The 23,155-nt window shown below is 45.9% G+C and overlaps 1 protein-coding gene and 1 long non-coding RNA gene across 7 annotated transcripts in view; one reads left to right on the top strand and one right to left on the bottom strand.

Moving 5' to 3' along the window:
* LOC110408499 (neuroblastoma suppressor of tumorigenicity 1) overlaps positions 1–22,251 on the bottom strand; it is a 33,259-nt gene extending 11,008 nt beyond the window's left edge. For 2 of the 6 annotated variants that reach the window (XM_021417262.1, XM_021417267.1), the window contains exons 1-4: positions 22,098–22,251; positions 11,999–12,046; positions 11,530–11,639; positions 5,587–5,642 (exon numbers count right to left, since the gene is read on the bottom strand). In XM_021417262.1, coding sequence (XP_021272937.1) covers positions 5,587–5,642; positions 11,530–11,639; positions 11,999–12,046; positions 22,098–22,164 — 281 coding nt within the window. In that variant the 5' untranslated portion in view covers positions 22,165–22,251. Of the gene's footprint in view, positions 1–3,795; positions 3,875–5,586; positions 5,643–8,360; positions 8,610–11,529; positions 11,640–11,998; positions 12,047–19,632; positions 19,789–21,694; positions 22,005–22,097 lie in introns of those variants that run through there. The other 4 variants (XM_021417263.1, XM_021417268.1, XM_021417264.1 and 1 more) reach the window with 4 other exon arrangements.
* Positions 22,342–23,103, top strand: LOC110408504. Its single transcript, XR_002444372.1, has 2 exons — positions 22,342–22,480; positions 22,587–23,103. It is a non-coding gene; the product is annotated as an uncharacterized LOC110408504 (long non-coding RNA).

Here is a 23,155-nt window from a genome sequence, read left to right as displayed (position 1 = left end):
ACCAGCGAGGCCTCTCGTCCCAGCCAGGTTCTCCGGCATCAGCAGCGCTTTTACGCTCCTCTCTTACTGGCTCCTGCTCGCCGTGGGCTCTGGGAATTCGCTGCCTGCCCCCAAAACACCGGTGCCAAACCACAGTGCTGTTCCCACGCCGAGCAGTGCAGTATGTGGGTTAGTATGACACGACGCTGCAGGCTCACCTCGAGACATCAAACATAGATGCCATCTGAAAACAGAGTCTTGCCTAAAAGGCCTGCACCCTCATGGACATTACACCTCTGCCTTTCCCCTGCTGCTGGATCACAGCACAGCAGAAATCCACTCTCTGGTCTCCTGGAGCTTCTCTCCCTCACCCGCTGCTGCTGCTGCTGTTTTGGGCCTGCTGACAAACGCCCACGGTGCCAGGGGCTCCCCGCTTGTCAGGACAGGACGAGGAACTGTGGGCGTGAGAATTAAAAGGGTGTATTTGGAAGTTAAAAATAAAATGATCCCTTTTATTTGTGTCTTAGCGCAGATTCCGAGGCGGCCTGCCCATGGCTGGATGCTAGAAAACACATGCAAGGAAAGGCAGCTGGGAAAAGGCAGCACCTGTGCCGGTGAAGGAATTGCTCTTGAGCCATCTCAGCTCAAGGCTGGGTTTGCCATGGACTGCCCTGGCCCAGCCCACCACGCTCAGTTCACCTCTCATTTGCAGGAGGGCACGATGTGCTAGTGCGGGGACAAAGCGGGCTCTTCAGGAGTGCTCTTCTCTTGCCAAGTGGGGCAACTCATCACTTGGTTCCTAAATAAACCCCGAGACGTCTCCAAGATCAGGATCTCCAATTGCTGTGTGCAAGAGCGGATGTGAGTGAGGGAAGGGAGCGATGCTCGCGTCAGGAGATGGATTCAAAGAGTTTACCGCTCAGAACTCAAGAAAACTGGGGTGATTTCTCATCACCACCTCAGGAGATGAAGGGAGGGAGCAGGAGGGTGCGAGCAGCACCTCCTTACCCAAGGGATGTGCTTTTAATGGCTTTGTAACAGAGTTAATGGCAGGCTGGACGAGAAAAGGTTCAGCCGCGGGCGTAATTCAGACCAGCCACCTCCAGCAGAACGCAGCTTTATGGTAACAGCTGGGCCCTCCGTGTGGGCACAGCAGAAAGCCATGAGCTGCAGTGCTTTCCTCTGGGCTAGCTGGCGTGAACTGGGAAGCCCAACACACCCGGCCACGTGCAGAAAGCAAGACTTAGGGGCAGACCTGGGCGGCAGGGTCTGCGCTCAGGAGTAAGGGAAAAGGATTTATCATCGAGCTCATAAGAAAACATCTGGGCTCAGCAAAAGACCTGGAATGCGACTCAGCAGCGGGGAGCTCCTCTCTTCCCGAGTCCCGGGAATGTGAGCTCCTGCAGGGTGAGACTCGAGCCAGCTGCTTCCTCTAATCCCATCAGCCTTCCTGCCATGGGGGTCCCGGCGCTCGGCACGCAGGGGAGAACGGGAAAGTCCAGCTCCCTTCCCTTGGTGACTGGGATTAGTGGTTTCTCTGCAGCGCTGTGCCAATGCATTTTGGGGCCCTGGGGCAGCAGTAAAAAACAAAGTACCCCTCCCATCTGCGAGCAAGTCCAAGTGTGTTTAATTGCTTTTCTTTCCACCTTGCCCAATTGCTCCCGCTCGCAGGCACGCTAGGCCCCTCCGTCCCTCCCTCTCTTGCTTCCCCAGCAACTCAGGTCATGCAAAACTCTTCTGTTCAACCCATGTCTGCAGGGATAGTTTCTACTCAGGAAGGCCGCGATGAGGCTGTCGGGCTTCACGTGCAGGTGCTCTCCTCCCTAAGAGTTCAAACTTTTTTGTTCCCCTTCCACTACCAAAATATCATTTCCCTCCGACTCCATTGCAACCAGTTAAATCCCCCCCGATAACCACCCTAACTGCAATCCTCTCGTTCTGTTAACTGCTTTCCTTGCAGTGCTGCCTGATCCCAGCCCAGGGCCTCATCACAATAGGTGCTTGTCTGTGTTTAGAGACAGTTCTGGCACCGAAGCGCCTACAACCTGTCAACCAGCAGTGCAAACATACAACGTCCACATGTGCACAGGGAACATTTTGCACATTACCGAAAGGAAACCAGCGCCCGCCTGATGTGGGGTGACTCAGCCCACAGCAACACTGCGCCATGGGAAGAGGCTCGTGGACAAACCCAGCGGCCTTTAAGGAAAGCAACCCGAAATCAGAAGGCTCGAAGTCCCAGTTCCTTCAGTCCTTCTGCCACAAGAGTTGGTTAGCATTTTTTGTTTTTTTTTTAAAGAGGGCAATGGAGAAAAACGGATGAATGCGTGTTGACTGACAGCTTGAACCGCTCTTCTCCCGCTCCCCACGCCTCACAGAAGGTAAATGCAAATATTGTCCTTAAGGTGATAACAGGATTTTCATATTTTAGAGGGTGTGGCTGCCAACCTCACCGAAACGTGGGACCCTGAGCAATCTGCTTTCCCTCCCTTCCTCCCCTCCTGCCCCGAAGCAGGAGCGTGATTTTGGAGTATGTGAAGCAGCTAGTTCTGTTGCAGCTGGTGAGGAACTGAACGCTACTTGCCAGGGGACGCAGCCAGAAATCTTCGCTTGTCATTGCTCTCTTCAACATGCCAAGAGGTCTGAGCCATTTTTCACTATTCTGCTTTTATTTTTTCTAACAGTACCGTTGATAGGGACTGGACTGCTTCAGCAGCTCCTCCAGTGCATGACAAGAGTTAACGCTGAAGCCTCAGTTAAATCATTAGCGGCTCATCCTGCGCTCCGAGAAGTCACGGTGACCTTTTCTCTATCTGCCAGCCCACCTCCATTTATACCTAATATGGATATAAAATCCACAGTGTAGCCGATAGGAAACCAGAGACTCCCACAAGCGTGTCGCCTACCGGGATGCTCCCAAAGATTTCAAGGAATTGCTTCTCAGGCAGAGGAGAACCCAGCAAGTTCAGTTCCTGCGGCCCCAGGCTGATGTCCATCATCCAAAGATGCATTTATCGAGGCATGAAATACCCCAGCTCTTAACAGATTATCTCCGACACCATGTAAACTTCAGAGAGAACTAAACAAAAAACGGGCCCCGTGCCCGGAAGAAAAGGGAAAAAAAAGCACACGCCATCAGCTATTCCCTCAAACAAAACCAAGGAGGAGAAAACAGGCGAAAGGGAGGAGCTGGGAGAACAAAGCAGTCATGATCAGCATAGAAATAGGTTGTCTGAGAAGCATGCCAGGGACGCCTTCAGGGAGTATCTCACAGTGTCCCTAAGTGAAAAGTTTCTGCATGTAGTTCACAGCAGATTAAGCCGTGGGACAGAGATCAGAACAATGCAGTCAACCTTTACGGCCTTGGAGGTTCAGCAGAATTCGTGGCCAACGTGAACAGTTAGATCATCTGCTATGAATCCATGTGTGTTACAGGTCATTAGACTTCACCCAGTTACTCCCATGTGGAGCACTGTAACTTGCATTTCAGACACTAAGGGTTGAAAAATCCACCCATTCCTCTGCTGGCTTATCCCAGTCCCACTGTTTATAATCCAGTGCCTCACTCCCAGCTGCAGGGGTCAAGCTTCAGCCCCACTGCTTCTCATTGTACCTCTCCCCATTCGTAAACCCTGTTCCTGTTTGTTTTTTTTTTTCCTTCCCTTCCATGAAGTCAGCTCCATATTTTAATCCAGCCACCTCCCGCAGCTGTAAGAAGAGGAACAGCTTCTCCCAGTGCACATTCCCGATGTTTGCTTGTTTCTTCAAGAACCGTTTCGGCCACTTTTGCACCTGTACCTTGTCCTTCTGGCATCTTCAAAGAGCTGAATCTCACCTCTGAGCGCAGCAGGGCTCAAAGCCACGGCCAGGTGGGGAGAACATCGTCGTTTCCATTCTACAGGGGACAAAACCGAGGTGCTGTCCATCACGTCTGGACTCCTAAATCCTCGGGGAACGCATGGCTCACGGGATTAGTAAGGGTCTCGGGTTAAGCTTTTAGTCACTGCTACTTCAAATGCAGCACTGAGGGGGAGGAAGAATACTCTATCTTAAACTCCTAAAAAGAAACACACTCCTTCATATAACAAGAGATTTATGAACTGAATTTGAACTGATAAGGGCATGACCTTTTCTAGGAAGGGATATACACTCCTAACCCAGCGCTGGAGTCTTTACAAGCAGTACCAATAAAGACGATAGATGACGAGTGATTTATTAGTCACCAACAACTTTCTCAGCATCTTTATAAGCAACAGGAGGTGGGTATCCACCACCACAAGGAATATCCAGCTTTAAACGGCTAGCAGTGCAGTACAGCTAAGTGCTGACAGCCAGAAGTCACCAGAGAAGCAGAGATCCACAGCTGAATTTCCATAAACTCTGTTCCCTTTTAGCTCGTCTCGGTGAAGTACTTCACTGTGGGTGGGCCATAGGCTGGACTATCAGAGCAGTTCAGACACTGTACACATTGCATACAGCTGCCTACTGGGGTTGGCGTGCCAAAATTCGCACCAGTCCCTTTTACAAAGGCAGAGGTGGAGTGGGAGATGAGAGAAAAAAAGGAAAAATTTGTTCACTTCTTACTGTTAGGATGTGTGTGGTAGGAAGGAAAATGGACAAAACCCAGCCAGCCTGTTGCTTGCTGAAAAAAAGGGGTCTGCTGAGCAGGTCAATGATCACATCTTCTCCAGCTCTGCCATTAGCCTCTCCCTTCAAGCTAAAGCAGAAGAGCTGTTGCTCTAATTAGAAATCACTACGACAACCACAGTCTCCTTTAGTCCACTCAAACACCCACTGCTTGCCTTTCCAAACAAGCGTCTTTGTGCACTTTTTTGCATTGCTCTGCAAAATCGGAGGGAACTCAATGAAAGCATCTTGAAAACCAATTCTTTCTCCTTTGGAGAATCACCCTCGTGAACCCTCTGGAAGAGCTGAGTTACACCATTATCACTGTGCTTCCACTACTTGAGCAACACTGTCTGCTTGCAATGGCTCCCTCCCATTCCTTTCAGGATATCTGTGGGTCCCCCCATCTGTGTGGAGCTCCACATTTATGGATCACCCCCTTCATTTTGGGTCCCTCCCCATTCCTATTGGGGTATATGTGGGTTCCCCCCATCCATGGGGCACACTCCATCTATGGAGTGCCATCCCTTTATTCTGGGTCCTATGGATCCCGTTCCTATGGGTCCCACCCCATATCTGTGGGTCCCTATGGGTATCCCCCGTTCCTACTGGGGTATCTGTTGGTCCCTATCTATCTCCTCCCTCCATTACTTAAATTCATCTTTAAGGTGGATCTACTATGGCAGTGACCGTGTTCTGGAACCATGCTTAGGTTATTTGTACTGACACAGGGACATCCTGTTCCGTGAGAAGGAATCCCACATGTGGCTGTGATGTAGAGCTGGGTATACCCTTCAGTATCTTCTCTCCTTACCACACACAGGTTTACACCAAAGTCAGTATTGAGGACCTTGGTGTCTGCATTAGCGATTGTATAAGCAATCGCTCACTGGACAGGAAAACAGAATTCCTCATTTATCAGATATTAGTTACGGAAGAACTTGAGGCAGTGTCAGGATAGCAAACAGTTACAGAACGTACCCTTCTGCAGCCTCCCAGACTGTGAAGTGGGCAGCCTTCCCCTGAGACTCCATGACCTGCCAAGTGAAAAAAAACAGTCAGAAAGGAAGGCTGATGGAGACAGTGGCTGGAGCCTCAGCGCAGTCCCAGCAGCACGCCACATTCCCTCCAAGCCTTATCAATAGTCTCGGCTGCAGCATCTCCCATTTCTAAAACGGGAACTACAAACCCCTTTTTACCCCCCCTTAATCCTATCTGTTTAGTTTGTAAACTCTCCAGGGCAGAGCCTGATTTTTATTAGTGTGTGCAGCACCACGTACAGCAGGGTCCTGACCTTGGCAAGGGCTCCTAGGCATGACCGAAATACAAAGAAATGACGGTATCTTGATCAAACACGAACAACTCAGATAAACAAAAGAAAAGCAGCTTGATATTTTGTCTCTGCAGTCTCTGCTTTCCGTGACTTGTTTATCCATCTCAAAGCCTTAGCAGACATCTAATCAAGCTGTTAAGAGTTAGATTTGTGGCCAGTTGAGCACTTAGGGAGTTGTTAAATGTTCAGAACCAGTTCTAGTCAGCAAACAGCTACTTTTTTTTTTTCCCAGATAGAAATACACTTTCTTTATTCACTGCATACTCACCATTTTCCTATTAAAATTACATCAGGGTGACTCAGTAACTTCTTCACTAAAAGGTGTCATTAAGTTTTGGGTAGGGACACCTGACATTTTTGGCCTATCTTGCTTGCACTTTTTGGTACCGGTCCAAATCACGCTGCAGTTAGACGAAGCAATGATTTCTGCAGGCTTAAGAAAGGAGGAAAAATGTGATAGTTTCCAGATGAGTGTATTATACTAAATTTAACATGCCATTTGGTACTTAGAATTTCCACTTTTCCCCCCTTCCATTTATGTAATTAGAAATCAAGCAGCAGGAAACTGTTCCTATTCCAGCCTCAGTTGGGAACAGGACGGTCTCATTCTCCTAGAGGTTTGTCCTCACAAGGAGTTTTGTACAGCTTACACGGACAGGCTCAAAAGCAGGGTTTGAATAATACAATTTTAATCAAACCAAAACAGATACAGGCTGATTGTGCACTAGATATGTAGGCATATAAACAGATAACAGGCTGATGATGCACTAGTTACGTAGGCGTGTATATAAAAAATACACATCCATATAAATAACAAGAAGCAAGGCAGCTGTGCAGAACAAAAACACGAATTTCTCACCCAACACAACACTGGCTAAAGCTTTTCTGCATGTTGACGGTCACATTCTGAGGGCTGCTGCCACTTTTGGTTCTCTTGTTTCTTCCCCAGGTTGATGCTTTTCTGTCCAGCTGAACCTGTTGGCTTCCCAGGCTGCTAGCGCTGCAGCACACACGCACAGAACTCAATAAAAACACTTTCCAAACCACAGAGGAGCTATGGCTCCAAAGTACATAGTTCCAATTAAAAATTGGGGCCAGATAAAATGATTCAAAATTGGGAAAAGATCCTGTTTCCAATAAGCTGTTTTGACCTGACGGATGAATGCGGTCCGGCAAGGGAGGAGGTGGAAAAACAAGGACATGCTCAAGCACTGGTCCTGGATGGTATCATGCTTTGACAGCATTCAGCGCTGCTCTGGCACGAAAGCAATCTTATTTCACAAGTCCCTTGCTCTAGGCGAACTCTCCAGCTTCTGTTGACTCTGGGCACAGCTCAACATGTTTCTTCTGTGTGCACAATCCATACACAAGCACCCAGGGAGTGCAGGAGCACAGGACTGCTGTAACACCCAGGCCAAACCTCAGTGCCACTGCCCAGCAAAGCAAGGAGCTTCTCAAGCTCTCTGAACTCAGAAGAGTGCCCCTCACTGTCTCCTTTCCTTCGCAAAGTTTGAAAAAATAAATATTGTGCAACTTGTTTTCCATTGTCTCCTCTTTGTGGAGTTGTCACTCTTCTGTTTGCCTGCGCTCACCCTGCAGCAGAACAGGCTTGGGAAAGGGAAGCTCCGTATCAACCCGTACCATTTCCTTTCTGTCTTAGGAGTCACGCATTTGTATCTCGCAGCAAGCACGGGAGGAAGCATGTAAGTCCTTCAGAACCATCTCACTTGCTAGAAAATTGTGCTGAGTAAAACAGCAAAGACCTCGAGTCAGATGTAGAGCAGTGGGCTGCATGCTAACAAATATTTACAAGGAGTAGGGTAAATGTAAAACAGAAGGGAGCATTTAGAGCAGCGACTTGCCAAGGCAATAAAGAGATTTAAATATTTGTGACCCGCTCCCAGACACTGAAATGTTCTCCCAACAGAAGAGGGGTGAAAAAACAATCAAACCTGGAACGTAAGCTCTGAGCCAGGCAGCATGAGCATCTGTTTAATTCACCCACCACACCAAGCAAGTTCCAAGCTTGGTTCACCCCACGACTCAAAGCTACAAGGGACAACACTGAGTCAGCCACACGGTTGGGATTTGCTCTTTTCTATTCTGCCTCTTTGGAGAGGACAAAATTCCATTTTTGAAGGGCAACTGTGCAAACAGGACATAGGAGTATTTATATTCCTCTCCAAACACCAGCGCAAGCAGCAGGGGTCTAGTGGGTGATTTATGAGGTGGGAATGCTTCTTTGAACTGTATGTTAGATGGGGCTGCCTTTCAAGAGTGGAGAGCAACATACCACGGCTGTCTTTTCTGAAGAGCACTCAGAGGGGCTTTACCCAGGTGGTCACAGCTGCTGCTAGGTACTCACAAAGAAGTCCTCCCATTCTCTCTCTTTCACACTCGCATACAAAGTCAAGACACCAGAGAAGGCCATTTCTGTTTTATTTATTTCCCAGAAGAACTCTTCCTTGCACTTTCCAGACACAAGATACAAAACAAGAAACAGAACTTTTTGTTTCATGTACAGAAACAGTTTGTTGGAGTATAAAGAGTTACTGGTGATCGTTACTGAAGAATGTTGGCTCATTCCAGGCGCACTTCAGTATTCCTGAGGAATAGTCATTGATTTCTCCTTCCTTCCCACTGGGATAGTCTTAGTCATTAGTCACTGTTCCTGTAAAGTAAGAAGGCTTATATTATTAAAAAGCCATTTGGGTTCTTCGCATGGAAGGTGCTGCACGATGGAAAGCAAGCCTCTTGGCTTTGTAACGTTTCCAGAAGGCAGGTTAATGTTTTCATCTGTTGCTACACTGAGAAGCTGAACATGGAGAAGTTACACAGCTACTTTCATACCAGCAACGTGCCATGCTTGTGTGCAAATAAAGCCTCCGTTCTGGCCATCCGGGTACTTCAAGCAAAATTACTGTTCAAGTTATTTATGAATTGAATAGATAACAGACAAATTAAAGCCCCAAAGGTAGGAGAAAAGATCCCAATGGCTGAACTTCTTGTACTGTAGTACATCAATATAATCCACATTGTTATCAAAGTACAGTGGTGGAGTTTCTTTGTTGTGTTTTTTTTTTTTGTGTGTGTGTGCAAGCTAAATAATTTTTCAGGTATTTGATCTGTATATGTTTTTCTTTTTGCAATGACATCTAGGTCATGTAATTCTCAGCTACATGGTTTGGAATAATGGCTAGATGCTGATTTTAAATCGGCTGAAGTCACGGTAAAATCCATTTGATCAAGTGACCACAGATTAGAGTTCCACTGAGTTTTAAGTAAGTCTCTTGCTCTAGGTGAATGGCTCTTGAATTGGTGTTAGTGCTTCGTGATCAGTTTACTAACTCAACGGATGGGCAGAAGGATGATCCAATTTACAGCTAGGGTGGGTGCACAGTCACTTTGGAATCTCCTGACTATTTGGTAGCACGAAGGTTCTCCATCCTCTCTCATTCTCACATAGGATTCAGAAGTAAGAACTCGATCCTGAAGAATCAAGAATCCAGACTGGATAAAGCCCCGAGCAACGTGCTCTGACCTCGCAGCCGGCCCTGCCTGGAGGTCGGCCTAGGGGACCTCCTGAAGCCCCTTTCAACTCCAGTTATCCTGGGACCTTATGAATGTGACAGGTTCACAGAACTAGAAATCATTCACGTGGATCCATGTTACATTTTTTCTCCCTTAACAGAGCTGATTTTCTTGCAGGATCTCACATTTTGAGAAGTTAGCGTTTGAAAAAAAAAGTAAGTTTTGAAAAGGAAGTCCTATAGACTTCAGTTACAGCAGTATTTTCTAGGAAGAAACAGATGAGCGATAATGCAACAATATTTTCCATGCTCCTAACCAACTGAAATGAAATAATTTTGTTGTAACAACCCCGGATCCATTCTCCATGACACGACATTTTGGAGAGAATTAATGGCATTAACCGTTAGATGGCTTCGTCTGCGTCTTCCCTCTCAGCATGTTCAGCCTCTTTGTGCCAGAGCAAGTTAGTGGAGACAGTGTGCTGGAAACTATTCGTCTAGTCCTGTGCCATGCAGGCAGCTGCGCTTCTTCTGTGAAGTGTCCTTTCAATTACCTCATGCTCCAAAGGACCACCCTTGCTCCAAAGCACAGATTAGTCCTTAATCCAAACCAAATCCCTTCCTAGGCTGACCTGAAAGTCAGTTTTCTGTTGCTCAACATCCTTAGTAACGAGCATCGCTGAATGAACAACGCTTTCTCAGAATGTGTGAGCAGGGCATTTATCCTTCACACGAAGCTACAGACAGTTTGTTCCAGTTTCTTTTTAGGAACATAAATTGGAGGAATACGCTCAGGACAGCATGCAAAGTTAATGCAATTTTGACATTAACAAATGTGGCCAGAAGAATTATACACAGGCTTCTGATTCTGGAGCACCACTGGGCCATAGCTGGCAATGTTGTATCAGCTGGATTGAAGTCACAGTTGCTCAGCTTCACTATCCAAATTATATTTTTCTGAAGTAGCAGTTTAAGAAGCTTATTATTGTTTCCCTTTCTTTAGGGGCAGCTGGAGATAACCACAAATAGCTGCACCTGGTAAGGTTGTGGAAGGCTGGCATAAGCTTATCTGCCAAGTCAATCTACGGAGGACTGGACTCGACTTTCCCTCTCACCTCTTAGATGTGCTTGGAAAAAGCCTAAAACACCACCAGGCCTCCCTCATTAGAAGGAAAAATGAAACAGCATCAGTTCCTGCATTCTGTTTACTGACCACAAAAGGCTCCTGGCAGAACATTTCACCTCAGTACGATCAACGCCCCGGGGGGTGAGCCCCCCACTGGTATCTCTGCAATGCTCCTCGCACTGTATTGCTTTGCAGACCCAAAATACTGCTCCTTCCCTCACTTCTTGTTTTGTTTTAAGATGCAACAAGTTACCACAAAACCAGTCCCAACTTCTATACATGAAGAAATAGAATTAATATTAATGAGTCAGTCTTTGGACTCAGTACACTTAGAGTGCCGTGCAGGAAGCTTGGGTGTAAACATAATTCCTACTAATTAATTTATTTTGAAATATTTTTTTTTATCACTGTGCAGTCAATGATAATACCAAAGTCATTTAAATCATTCTCTTTTAAAACATTTTAGATGTACAATGCCTTGTAATTATTACTACCTTATCCAGCCGAACAAGACATGTGAACTTAGAAGTGATTCATGTTTCCATGCTACAAAAAGATCACAGATCAGCTTCCACAGGCAGATCTACCTGATATGATTTCCACTTTCTTCCAGCACAGTCTGTTACAAAGGCTGAAGACAGAATTAATTTTTTTTTTTTTAAGCTTTCCTAATATTTATGACTTGGATTTTCTTATGGTAGGAAAACCTACTTGCAGGAGCTCCTATGCTACTGTTATGTATTCAGTCTGATGCATTTACTGCTAAACAGTAACATTAAGAATTTTTAACAAGCAGGGGAACCCACCCCTGCTACAGGGAAACAAGTTCCTACTACCAAGGAAAACAAGCATCCATTTAAATGGTGTCTAGGTGGACCATTTAATGCTGATTTCTACAAAGCTGGTCGTTACTAATAACTGGTACTCATACTTACTTTTACAAATTTACCATGGAGAAGATATGGAGACTGGAAGTCATGTTGACAATTGGAATAAGCCATTCCTAACCCCATCCCAGACCCAAATGCAATAGGCCATGTCTTTCCTGTGGGAAGAGAAGCACAGAAGAAAAGGTAAAAACCAAGAAAAGCCGTTCATTTCAGATGAAAGCAATAGCTTTATTAAACCAACACTAAGAATAACCTGGCACAGCATTTCCTGCAGTTCCAAAACTTGAGCTGAGCACAATAGTTTAGAGATGCCATGCATAACAACTCTGTTACCCAGCAGTTAAAAGCTTTGGTAACTTCATTTCAGCTGAAGAGACATGACTGATAACGAGTGAGTCGTTTTAGCACGTTGATTAAGTTCTACATGCCTCAGAAATTTCTTTGGTTTTAAGCTGCAGCTACAGTAGATAAAAGCTAGGAAAGCAAGCAGTGGGGATTACTGCAATGCACTTACTTTTGAAGAAGATGACTGAGAAAACAATTCCTAACCCAAATCCAGCACCTGTAAGAGGAAATTCAGTGAGTAAGACCCAAGATAACGCAAAGAGATGGAAAATGATGTCGTTCTTTACAGTCATCCTTTGTTCTGACTCGGGAATATCAGAGTACGTGTTATTTCAGCACACTAAAGTGTTCTTAAGAGCAATTCTGAAAGAGAGAATTCTTACTTTCTTCAGTAATTATATGGAATCCTAACATATGTAAGGACTTCAGAAGGAGTTGGGAACCAAACTAGACTCTCGTCCCCGGAAAACTTCCTGAATTTGTGTCACAATTCACAACGTGGAATTAAGATTTATTTGGCTCATTGTCAGTAAATGAGAACCGCTTAAATGAAAACTTACCGTGTCCTTGAGCTTTAGATTTTGCAGATGAGTATCTCATTGTACTTCGTTTATCTCGCTACCTTAACTACTTCAACGTGTGTCCCCAGGGCAGCAGAATGGTGATGCTTTGTGTTACTCTATCCCTTGCAAAAGCAAGCTCCGGGCTGCTTATCTTGCACATCCACAACATTCATTGCGGGGCGTATTGAAACGCATTAGGAATGAGTGACTTTTCACATCCTTATCCTATATAAGGAAATAACTGCAGCAGTTGAAAGCATTTACCCGGCTCCATTAAAGAACTCAGCTGGCGTATTTTAAAATCATTTTTGCTTTCTTTGGAAGGTGTGCGTGTGATTTTTTGCAAGAACTCAGGCAAGTCTGCAAAATTCCTCCCAAAACCCAATAAATATAACGGTGAAAAGGCTTGAGTTCAGCAGCTAAATTCTACCCTTAATTATTTCCACTCAAGACAAGAATTTCAGATAAGGTGCAGAAGGAAAAGAACGTTTCTAAGAAAAAAAAAAAATCAGTCATGCATGTGCTCACTAAGAAATACCCAGCAGCTCAGGTTTGTCTTGCAGCAGGCATCTTGTTAGGGTTATGAATTCTCATCTTTCAATCCAAGAAGTCCAACTGAAGTATACCCTTCTATTAATTAGAAGATACTACTTCTTTTCCCCCCTGTAAACAGTCCTAAAAGCATGTGATCTTTCCTTCAGCTCCTGCTGAATGCATTACTAAGTGGGTTGTGCCCAGAACAATGCTGAAGAATCCCATACTCTCTTGGCATACAGCAGTAAAGGTCTTTTTCAAATATTTTCCTTAACCTTCCTTTTGCTCTTGAAAACTTCTTTCCTTGCAGAAAGTCCACTAATGGTGGCTCCTGCTGAGGCACAGTTATTGAGACAATATTCACTGCACCACCTAGCATATTAACTAAGCACCCCACGCTCTTCATTGATTAAAAACCCTCAAGCATGAGAAGAGATGACTATAGAATAAAACTCCCTACGTTTACTCCTCACGCTAGGACTTCACTATCCTTATTAACCAAGAGCTGGCAGTCAGAGTTGCTTTCGAAAACTCTTTTCATTGTACTACGCGTTTTCACGAGCTCTGACTGCACTGGTAACTGCTTTAACCAGCTCATCACAGCCCCAAGCAGGCTTACAAACCATGGCATGGCAGGGAAGGACTCCGGCCGCCTGCCAAGCGGCCCTGACATAACTCCCCCAGACGTTTTCGAAAGCGAGCACTTCACAGAAGGTCAGGTTTTCACTCTAATCACTTGCACAGCTAAAAGAAAAAAGTCTCAGCTCCTCAGAGGTCCGAGCAGAGCTTGGGGCTTTTTCTGCACTTCAGACAGTAAGAGGTGCAGTACTCAGAGTCTCTTGTACAAACAGCTAACTACTCATCCTGTGTCACCGACTGGCATTTCTGCTTAGACTGGAAGAGGCATTACGAAGAGCAGCAGTTCATCCCCACTAAGCCCCCCACTCCCCCCTCCCCAGGCAGAGCCTTCCTCCTGTACCTTTGCTATAAAACAGCTGGTGCTGGCTCTAGCAGAATGTTTATGCTATTAGGGATAATTACCATCTTCAAGAATTCATCCAGCGGACAACTGTCGGGCCCGCTGGCCTGCCTCCCTGACTGCCTTTTCCTACCACACGTAGCTACACCGCCTTTTTCTTTGCAGCCATTGTCCTGCACGTTGGAATTTGACTTTCTGGAGGAAATTACACTCCGTTCAGAGGGCACCAGGCCTCGTGTGAACTGCCCGGCTCAGAAGGCTCGTCCTGCAGCGAGCGATACGGGTCCCATGCTTTCAGTCCAAGAGAAGATCCCCTCTGCCAGTTCAAACAGTTTAGCTAATCAATGAGAAATGACTTACAGGATGACAAACTCGGCATCATCTCAATGCACAGCCCAAGCAGTTTCTAATGTCACCACCTTTTTACCACTCAAACCCACATTCTTCTTACCAGTGTGGTGATAAACCAGTTACGTTCTTGTCTTTAAAAAGCTACACTACAGAAGCAGCTGTAGTTGATACATTTTCTTTCCAACCACACGCAGAAATCTCCATTAGCTGGTGTTCTCTTCACCTCCCCCCTTCAGATGTGAGCATCACACCCCAGTTGTGAGGGCTCTACACAGATGCCAGCAGTGCTGCTTCCTGCTGGCATTCCCCTTTGCCATGAAAATGCAAGGTGTGAGTTTTAGATGCTATTGCTCCATGCTATTGGGCAGGAAAGTAAGTACAGTGGCTGATTGGTTAAGAAAAATGATGGTAAATTAGCCAGGGCCTTGCTTTAAGTAATGAAAACACTACAGAGAAATACAGGAGGAGATCTGCCAGCTAATGCGTTGTGGGTTTTTGTTTTCTGCACAAGAAGGAAACTTGAGAAACAAAGCCCAGAGAGATGTTCATTAGCATGCCCGTTCCCAAAAGCAGTGAGGCTCATTTCATTTCTTGGTTAGGAAAGGCAACAAGCCATGCTGAAAGCTGTGGCTGACCCCAACACCCCCATCAGGAAGAATAGCTCAGATCTGCTCTCTCACATAGCCACTGCTTACATAACATTTGCTCTTTTCTTGGTTGGTTTAAACATCGGTTTTAACTTCAAACCAGAAGCTTTAGCTACATTTCACTTCTTAGCCCATCTGGTTAAGAATCTATTTCTGTGGACAGTTTGTCACTCATCTTCGTTCCACTAGAAAGTATTTGTGGTTATGTGGTCATTTCCTGCGTCTCCGACACCAAGGGGGAGCCGAACCATCTTTTCTTGGAAGCAAAGTAATGCATTTTGCTTTAATTCTATATAAAGTTACACCAGAGATAAACAATGGCAGAGCCCTTGATGAGTTTTACAGGTTTAAGTTCTCACATGCTCAATTTCCTCTTAAAGAGGCAACATGTTGCTTCAAAGAGCCTCCCACCTGACCAGGGGACACTGGGTCTGCAGCTGTTTCTACTAAAGATCAGCACCTCTAGGCCAGGCTTGAGCTTCAGAACAATAAAACATGAAAGGTTTACCTTACAATAAAAACAAACGAACATGGAAAAGCCAAGGGCCTGAGCCACACGGCGCACATTTCCCCTCCCTTTCTTGCATGACAGGCTCTTTGGAGGAAAAGGCCACAGGAAAGGGTACAACACATTTTTCACCTCCTCTGACAGTTTAAAATGTTTAACTAGGAAAACAGCCTCTTCCACCCTCCATCTATCAACTCAGCTTAAAGTCATTTACAGTCAGTGTCAGCAGAGGACAGGGTGGTTCTGCCGACACTGTACTCCGCTCCTTGGCTGCGCAGATGGGCACAGCCACACGGAACGGGTACGGGGCAGAGCCTGCTCTTGGAAACTTTCATTTCTGCTTTTTTGGCTCACATACCTTCCAAGAAAAATGTCACAGCGCCTCAAATCAATCTAACACGCACCGTATACCCAACAGGACACCATCAAAGAGTCTCGTAGAGAAACACAGATCTTCAGGAGAGGCTCCTCCTCCAGAAGAACATCTGGGAAAAGCTTCTTCTATAAATTTAATCAACAGTGCCTCCAGCAGCGACACTACACAACTCTTTCCTAGGCTACCCAAGCAGCTACAGGCTGAAGCAGCTATGAAAGCTGCCACACCTAGGCAGCCCTTTCTCCAGTCGCTCAAAGCTTGAAAATAGATGGATTAAAATACGCTTGCTGACATCTGGCAATGTGTCGGCGTTACTATAGCAGCTGGAAGTTTTTCAATTACTTAATAGTTTGGGTTTGGTTTTTTTTTTTGGTTTTTTTGGTCATCAGATGATTTTCCTCTCCCAAACACAAAGCTTCAGCCTCTCCTTCAGATTCTGTTATTTTACACTCAGAAGAACTAAGAGACTACAGCAAAATGAGGAAGCAACTGCTGGAACTTGGCTTCTTGTTCTAACAAAGCAACAACTCCATGCAGACTAGACTCTCCAGAAGTGGTGAAGGACTCGTTCTCTCTCAGATTTCTGCCTAACTAGAAAGCTTCCATTAGGATCAAGAAAATCTGTAGAGATAAGTTGGTTTCTGGGGACAGTGACAGCAACAGCTTCAAGGCTTAACAGCTGATCTCATCCACAGGCCTGAGCATCAGCTCAGCAGCGTTAGAATTTGCTTTAGACAAATACTTAAGAAAAATCAAGGTATTCAAAACAGGCAGCTCACCAAGTATCCTTTCCCTCCTGTTGTAGCGTGTCCTATCCCATCCTCCCCCCATCTCACTCATAAAAAACATTCTGACAATATACATAGATAACTATCGTGCAAAAGTGAGCCTTCTTTGCACACCACAGCTACCACAGGGCAGGGCTTCACACCAGTTGAAATCTGAGAGCACGCAATCACTGATTTACCAAGAGAAAATTAATTCCAAGCAGGCTTGCAGCTAGGTCTTTCGTGGCAGGAGTCAGATTTTCTTCAAACACCAACCTTCAAGCTTTCATTCCCATCTCCCCTGTCGTGTGGACTGTTTACATTGCAGACAGAAAAACGAGCAAGGACACTGGAAGAAAACACAGTGAAACTATACACCGAGTACTCGAGGAAGAAGCCGGAAAAAGTGTGTTTTGTTTTCTTGTAGCATATGGCTGCAGCAACACAGAATCCTTCGAAAGACAGAATAAAAATATCCAAATATCCACATAATATGAAAAGGCCAACATGCTTTCAAGGGCCGCCTTCACCCTTAGCACTCCTGCAGTTCAACCACTGCCCAGATGCAAACCTTAGACAGACATCAGCACTTCTGCACGTAGACTGAGTGCAGCAGGGAGTATCATGTTCAGCCCGTGATCTCCTACGCGGTCACAGCCACTCAATCTCAGAGCCCGAGAAGAAACTCTTCCTCTCCACCCTGGCGAATGAGACAAGAAGGCATGCAGATTTCCTCCTTCCTTCTTTTAGAGGGGAAGGAGAAAAGAGAAAAGCAGCTCTGTGAATAATTCAGCCAGCAGAAAGGATCTTCTTAATACTGCATCAAGCTTTTAGACACAAATCAGGGTTGCACTCTCTGGCAGCCATGCTCCTTCACACCCTCCCAATGCAGGCTGACCATTACTGACATCTACCAGCACCGCTAAGGAGTAGTGACAAGGTACAGCAAGAAGCCAAGATGGCATCACGTAGTAGCAATGCTCCAAGAAGAAGCCTGAATTCTTCTCAAATCCCTTGCTAACAGTTTATTCTTATCAAAGGTGTACCAGCAGCCCTGATTTAGACAGAATTAAATATGATGTATCAAGGAACAAGTTGCTCCCACGTACTGCTGTCACATCTCATAGACCTAACAAGTGATTCAGGACACCACTTGGCAAGAGTCCCGTTCTGCTGGACAGTGTCCCCATGTGCCAGTTCCCAAAAAAGGCACGGCTGGCATCTTAACAATGCACTAATGCAGAGGACGAGGAAGTTGGTACACTTTGCATTCATTTCCAGCAGAGATCTTACGTAGTCGGGGGGTTTGAAATGGCTGCAGTAGCACACAGACGTCACAGCTCTTCCTTAGGGCTTCCTGGCACACTAGAAATATTGTCAGGAGCTGCTGGAGGAAGGGACCAGCAGGGCTTCCCCCAGCACTGCTTACAGCTCCTTGGCATGAGCCAAACACAGCACCAGCTGCCACCTTGCAGACAAAGGAAAAGAACTTGGGGTTACAAACAAAGGCACATAATAATGCAGTTGCGTGCACGCATGACATTTGCATTCTCCAGCATTAAAACCAAATTCCCAAATGAAAAGTAAGTCTTTTGTCTTGGTAGCTAAGACTAGATGGCACATTAGAACTGCCAAGCAAAAAAAAAAAAAAAAAACAACTAACAAATACTTTGAAATAGGAATTTCAGGATTCTTGTATATTTAGACAAAGTCTAATCCAGTTTTCAGAAAGTGTAATCATGTTTTATCATTATATAGACTGACTTTGTCCTGTTCATAGCCATGTGAAGGATTATTTAAAAATACTGACATTGCAATCCACACAATGACTCTTTCTGACGAATTCAATCTGGGGAATGACACAAACAATACAATTCTACCCTTGCCATTAAGAGAAACAGCTATTCCAGCAGGCAAGATGATGCAAGCCAGAAGAAATCGTGTAACAGTTGCAGTAGAATTGAAAATGCCTTCTTCCCTTAAAAAAATTCCTATTAAATGGGAATTAGAAGCATTTTATTTTCAGATGTCAAAACAGAGGATTAGAGGAAAATGAACGTTACTATACTGAGTTCTTTACAAGCTTCCAGGCTGAATCTCGGTCAAACACAGACATGCCTCAAAACATTCATCTCCTGCAAAAAAATGAACTGATGTCAGCACGGCAACTTAACCTACAAGCCAAAAAGCAAACAGCTTTCCTAGATTACCGTTGGGTTACAGGTAAGTTACAGCATTTAATCGTGTAAAACTACATGAGTTTCAAAAGAAAACACCACACGTGTATACAAAGTCCCCCTCCACTTACATACATACTCTTCACTCTGAAAACAGCACATTATATCCATTTGCCCACAATTATAGCCTAACAAACAACTCTGCTAGTCTTGACGAGTCTTCCCAAATAAAGAGGCAAAAACTATCACTTAGTTAAAAAACAAAGCAGAGAGAAAATAAAACCACCACCGAAACCAACAATCTTTAAACAATGGGGTTAGGCTGAGACCTGTGCAAAACCAAAGTCAGAGTGATCTGCATCACTTACCAGAGAAACCCCCTGGTTAGCCAAGAACACGCAAACCAGCCCACTAAGTACAAAACACTGCGGCTGCAGCTAGATTTAGACACATCCTCATCATGAGCAAAATAAATATGTCAGTCTCCTTAAAAAGAAGGTTAGCACACACGCCCCATTTAACCATGTTTCGACATTTTACACAGTGGTTTAAAGTATCCTGCTCTTTGAAATGAAATACTGCCTTCACTAGACCCGACAACAAGTCTGTTTTGTACAAGAAAAGAGGAAGACTTTTAATACTGAATTACAAGATGCACACAAGTAGTGACCAAGAGGTCAAAAATACAATACTGAGTTTCAAAAGATACAACTTCAGATAAATATGTATTTTGGACACTTCAGTGGCAGGACATCTCCAACTAAAACAGTACAGTGTAACTACAAACAACATAGCCAAATACAAATAAACTGTTTTAAGAAACTAGCAGGAAGTCTAACAGACTAATAATACAAGACAGGACAGGCTGCATGTGCCCCACAGCTATTATTTAAAAACATACTTTTGCTTATATAGGTACTCTCCTCTGCTACCTGTGTACCTCCATCCCTCACGTTAATTTAGAGGAGTTGTAGGTCTCTACAGTTCTCACAGACGCTGGAAAACTGCCAGGCTTGCAAGGCTTCAGAAATGGAACGTCCATCTTTAGTTACAGTATCTGAAATGGGAAAATGCAGAGCTAATCACAAGGTTTGCTCTTTCCCAGCCACTGGCTCGGAAGGTGCTTCTTGCTCCAGTGCTTGGGATGTGATGGAACACACAGGAAGGAAGCCAGCAGCCAACCAAGAAGCGAGGATTCGGTCAATTTCTACATCTCACATAACTGACAAAATTCTCAAGTGAAAAAACTCATCCATTTTCTTTCCAGTATAATAACCACCCTTGAGAGTTTACTGGAGGCTCCAACACAGAAGTAACATTTCCAAAAAAACAAAAATCATCAAAACCATGCAAGTTTTTGAACTCTTGGAGAGAAAATAATCATTTCCACTGAGATAATCCGAGTTGGTGCTGCCAGTACTCAGTTAACAGTTTGCCCAAGCCATGTCACTTTTCAAGGCTAACATCATCTTCAGTCACTAACAACTGCAATATGAAGCACTTTCTGGGGTGTTACAGTTTTCAGAGTTCACAGTGAGTCACTCTGCTGTTATTGCCATAAAAGAGGTTGCTGTAGATACTCGATTAGAAGCACAAAAATAAAATCTGCTGCACGTGAGGAGAAGGAGAGCTACGGATAAAATCAAAGTGCGCAGCCCATCTGCCCTTCTGGTGCAACGCACTGACAGATTTGAATTTTACTTAGACCTCTACTCAACAGCACTGTGAATATAACAAGCAGGAACTCTAGAGCTCTAGTGCAGAAATTCTAAGTACGCCTTATTTCCTCCATCACCGCTTCAGGACAGAAGAAAACACCAACTGAAAACAAAAGACCTGATAAAGAGACATGCTGCATCGTAACCAAACCTGAATCTGCTTCTTCCAGCCTCCCAGGGAGGCTTTCCACATAAAGAACCCCTAAATATGCAGCTGCAGCATGGAATTCTTGTTTATGATTTGGCATACTTAATATTTTGTGATAAAGCAACCAGTGGTATGGAAACATAAACATATCTGGATATGTTTGTCAGGCAAACCTGAATAGAATTTCAGAAGACAAAACACTGCTCCAGAGCACTTGACACTTCTCAAAGGCCTGTTGTAAACAATGGAAGTTTCAGTTTACTCAAAATTATTAAACATCTTTTCTAATGGAAAAGTATTAGGAAACTAAAGCCCCGAGTTCCTCATCAGCTTTCAAGCTTAAGGCCACTAAAGCAACAAGAGATAAACACACACATTTCTCAGACATTATTTATGTTCCCAAAAAAAAGACTTCTGCACCAACAGGGCACCTGCACCTCCCATGTCAGACACATTTCACTCCTTAAAGGGCATTTAAAGATTTGCTTCGGTGCACTCTTTCCACAGAATCATTAAGGTTGGAAAAGACCTCTAAGATCATCCAGTCCAACCGTCTGCCTACCACCAATACTGTCCACTAAATCACATCCCTAAGCACTACACCTCCAAGTTTCTTTTTCCACAAAGCCACAACTGCTCTCTAGTTCAGATGGTGATGCGGAGCTCACCAAACCACACAAACAAATTCTGATCACTCACAGAACTCCCAGGTTGACGCAGTCAGTGTTATCAGAGGCTTGTTGCACTTGTGAAGCGCTGCTGACAGGCACGTGGTCCTAACTTTAAGGACAAATAAGCAGAGAAAAAAAAACAAGGAGAGATGTTCTTATGCTTTAAGAAGAGGCACTCTGTGTGCAGAGCTGGGACGGTGGATGGAAAGCTCAACGTCAAAGCGTGCACGCCGTACTATGTAACACATGCCAAAGCTATCAGCATGCCACACCGCGTGTTGCTTTTAATAAACCCAGCCCACCTCGCACACAAGGAATTCTAAACCCCAATTTCTGTCACGGCGAAACCGAGGTGGTGGCGGGGACGGACGCGGCAATACCAGTCAGGGCTCAATGCTGACGGTATTTCTCGCAGACACCACTCACCTTCAACACGGGGAGCGAGAGCAGAGGTCAAACCCGACCCTCCGCCACCAGCCCGCGGTGAGGCGGGGCCGGGCCTGGGGCAGCAGCGCGGGGGCACGGCACCGGGCCCGGCGGGGGTCTGTGCCCGCCGCCAAGGTCACCTTGCGGGGCTCCCTCCAGCCGCTCCGCTCCTCGGCCCTCCCGGCGAGGACGGAGCCACGGGACCCCCCGCCGTGCCCCCCATTCCCCAGCGGCCCAGGCCGGGCCCGGAGGAGGGCACAGGGACGGACAGGGCCCTTCCCGCCGGGCACGGCCGCACCGCGGTGCCGGCCGAACGGCGATACGCACAGCCCCGGGGCGCACACCGAGCCGCCGCCGCTCCTCCCCGAGCCCTCCTCCTGCGCCGGGCCCTCCCCGCCCTTACCCAGCTTGACGGCGGAATCCGCGAGGCAGCGATCCCACTTCCTGCCCAGCTCGCCCTCCGACGCCATCTTGACAGACCCCTCCCACCTCAGGCCGCGCCTCTGCCACCTCCTCCACCTCACAGCAAGTCTCGCGAGTCTCTCCTCGGCGGGCTAGAGGTGGCAAAGGATCTCTCGCGAGACTTCGCTCGGCCCGTTGTCAAGGTTACCGGCGGGAAGGCGCGATGGCGGCTCGGTTCCTCAAGGCCGTTCCTTCCCACAGTCCCCGGCCCCAAAAAGGCTGTTCTTCCCCGTAGCGCTCGGCCCTGCAGCTCCAGCCCCTCCTGGGCTCCATCTCTTCATCCAGGGCTCCCGCCCTGCCTTTGTGAGGCCTCAGATCCATCAGGTAGCATTCTCATCCCTTCACAGGCCTTTACCAGGGCCCACCCCGCAGAGCTGCTCCCCCCAGGGCTCCCACCTCTTGTTCGGTAAGAGCCCTTTTTTTGCTGTAGGGCCCTAACTGGGAGTCACAGAGTTCATTTCATCCCATAGACAGCCGTTTCCACAGCAAGACACAGAGGACCTTCATCCTGCACAGCTCTTGTCTTCAGCATCTCCTCAGGGCCTGAAATGAGGTACAGGTGTGAGCAGAAAGCAGTTACCAACCCCTACTGATGCCCTAGGCATTGCCTCCTTAATTTAAGGCCAGCCTCAGCCCTATGCCCTGTTTCCTTATGTGGGAAAAGCAACTGAATATCATCAGAAAGAAAACTGTGTTATTCAGGAAGTTATGATGGTAACGTAAGGGTAAGGATTTGTGGGAGGGGTGCTATATGAATTACGAGCTTAAATGAATCACGAGTCTTTGGTACAGCCTGAAGTGGGCTGCAGTGTTGTGAAACTGGGAATGTGCGTGTAAATAGTTTCAAGCTCACTGTAATGAAGTTTAGCTTCCAAATGTTGCGTAGGCTTTTTTTTTTTTTCTGAAAGTCTTCCTCTAGAAGCCTTGTTTTAAAAAAAAAAAAAAAACAGCGCTTTTCTAGTAATCATATCAAAAGTTAGTATGAATTTTTAACAGCGT

Source organism: Numida meleagris, chromosome 20 (assembly GCF_002078875.1).
Source record: "Numida meleagris isolate 19003 breed g44 Domestic line chromosome 20, NumMel1.0, whole genome shotgun sequence".
Lineage (NCBI taxonomy): Eukaryota > Metazoa > Chordata > Aves > Galliformes > Numididae > Numida > Numida meleagris.
The sequence above is the reverse complement of the archived record's forward strand: the minus strand, read 5'-3'. Positions and strand labels throughout refer to the sequence as shown.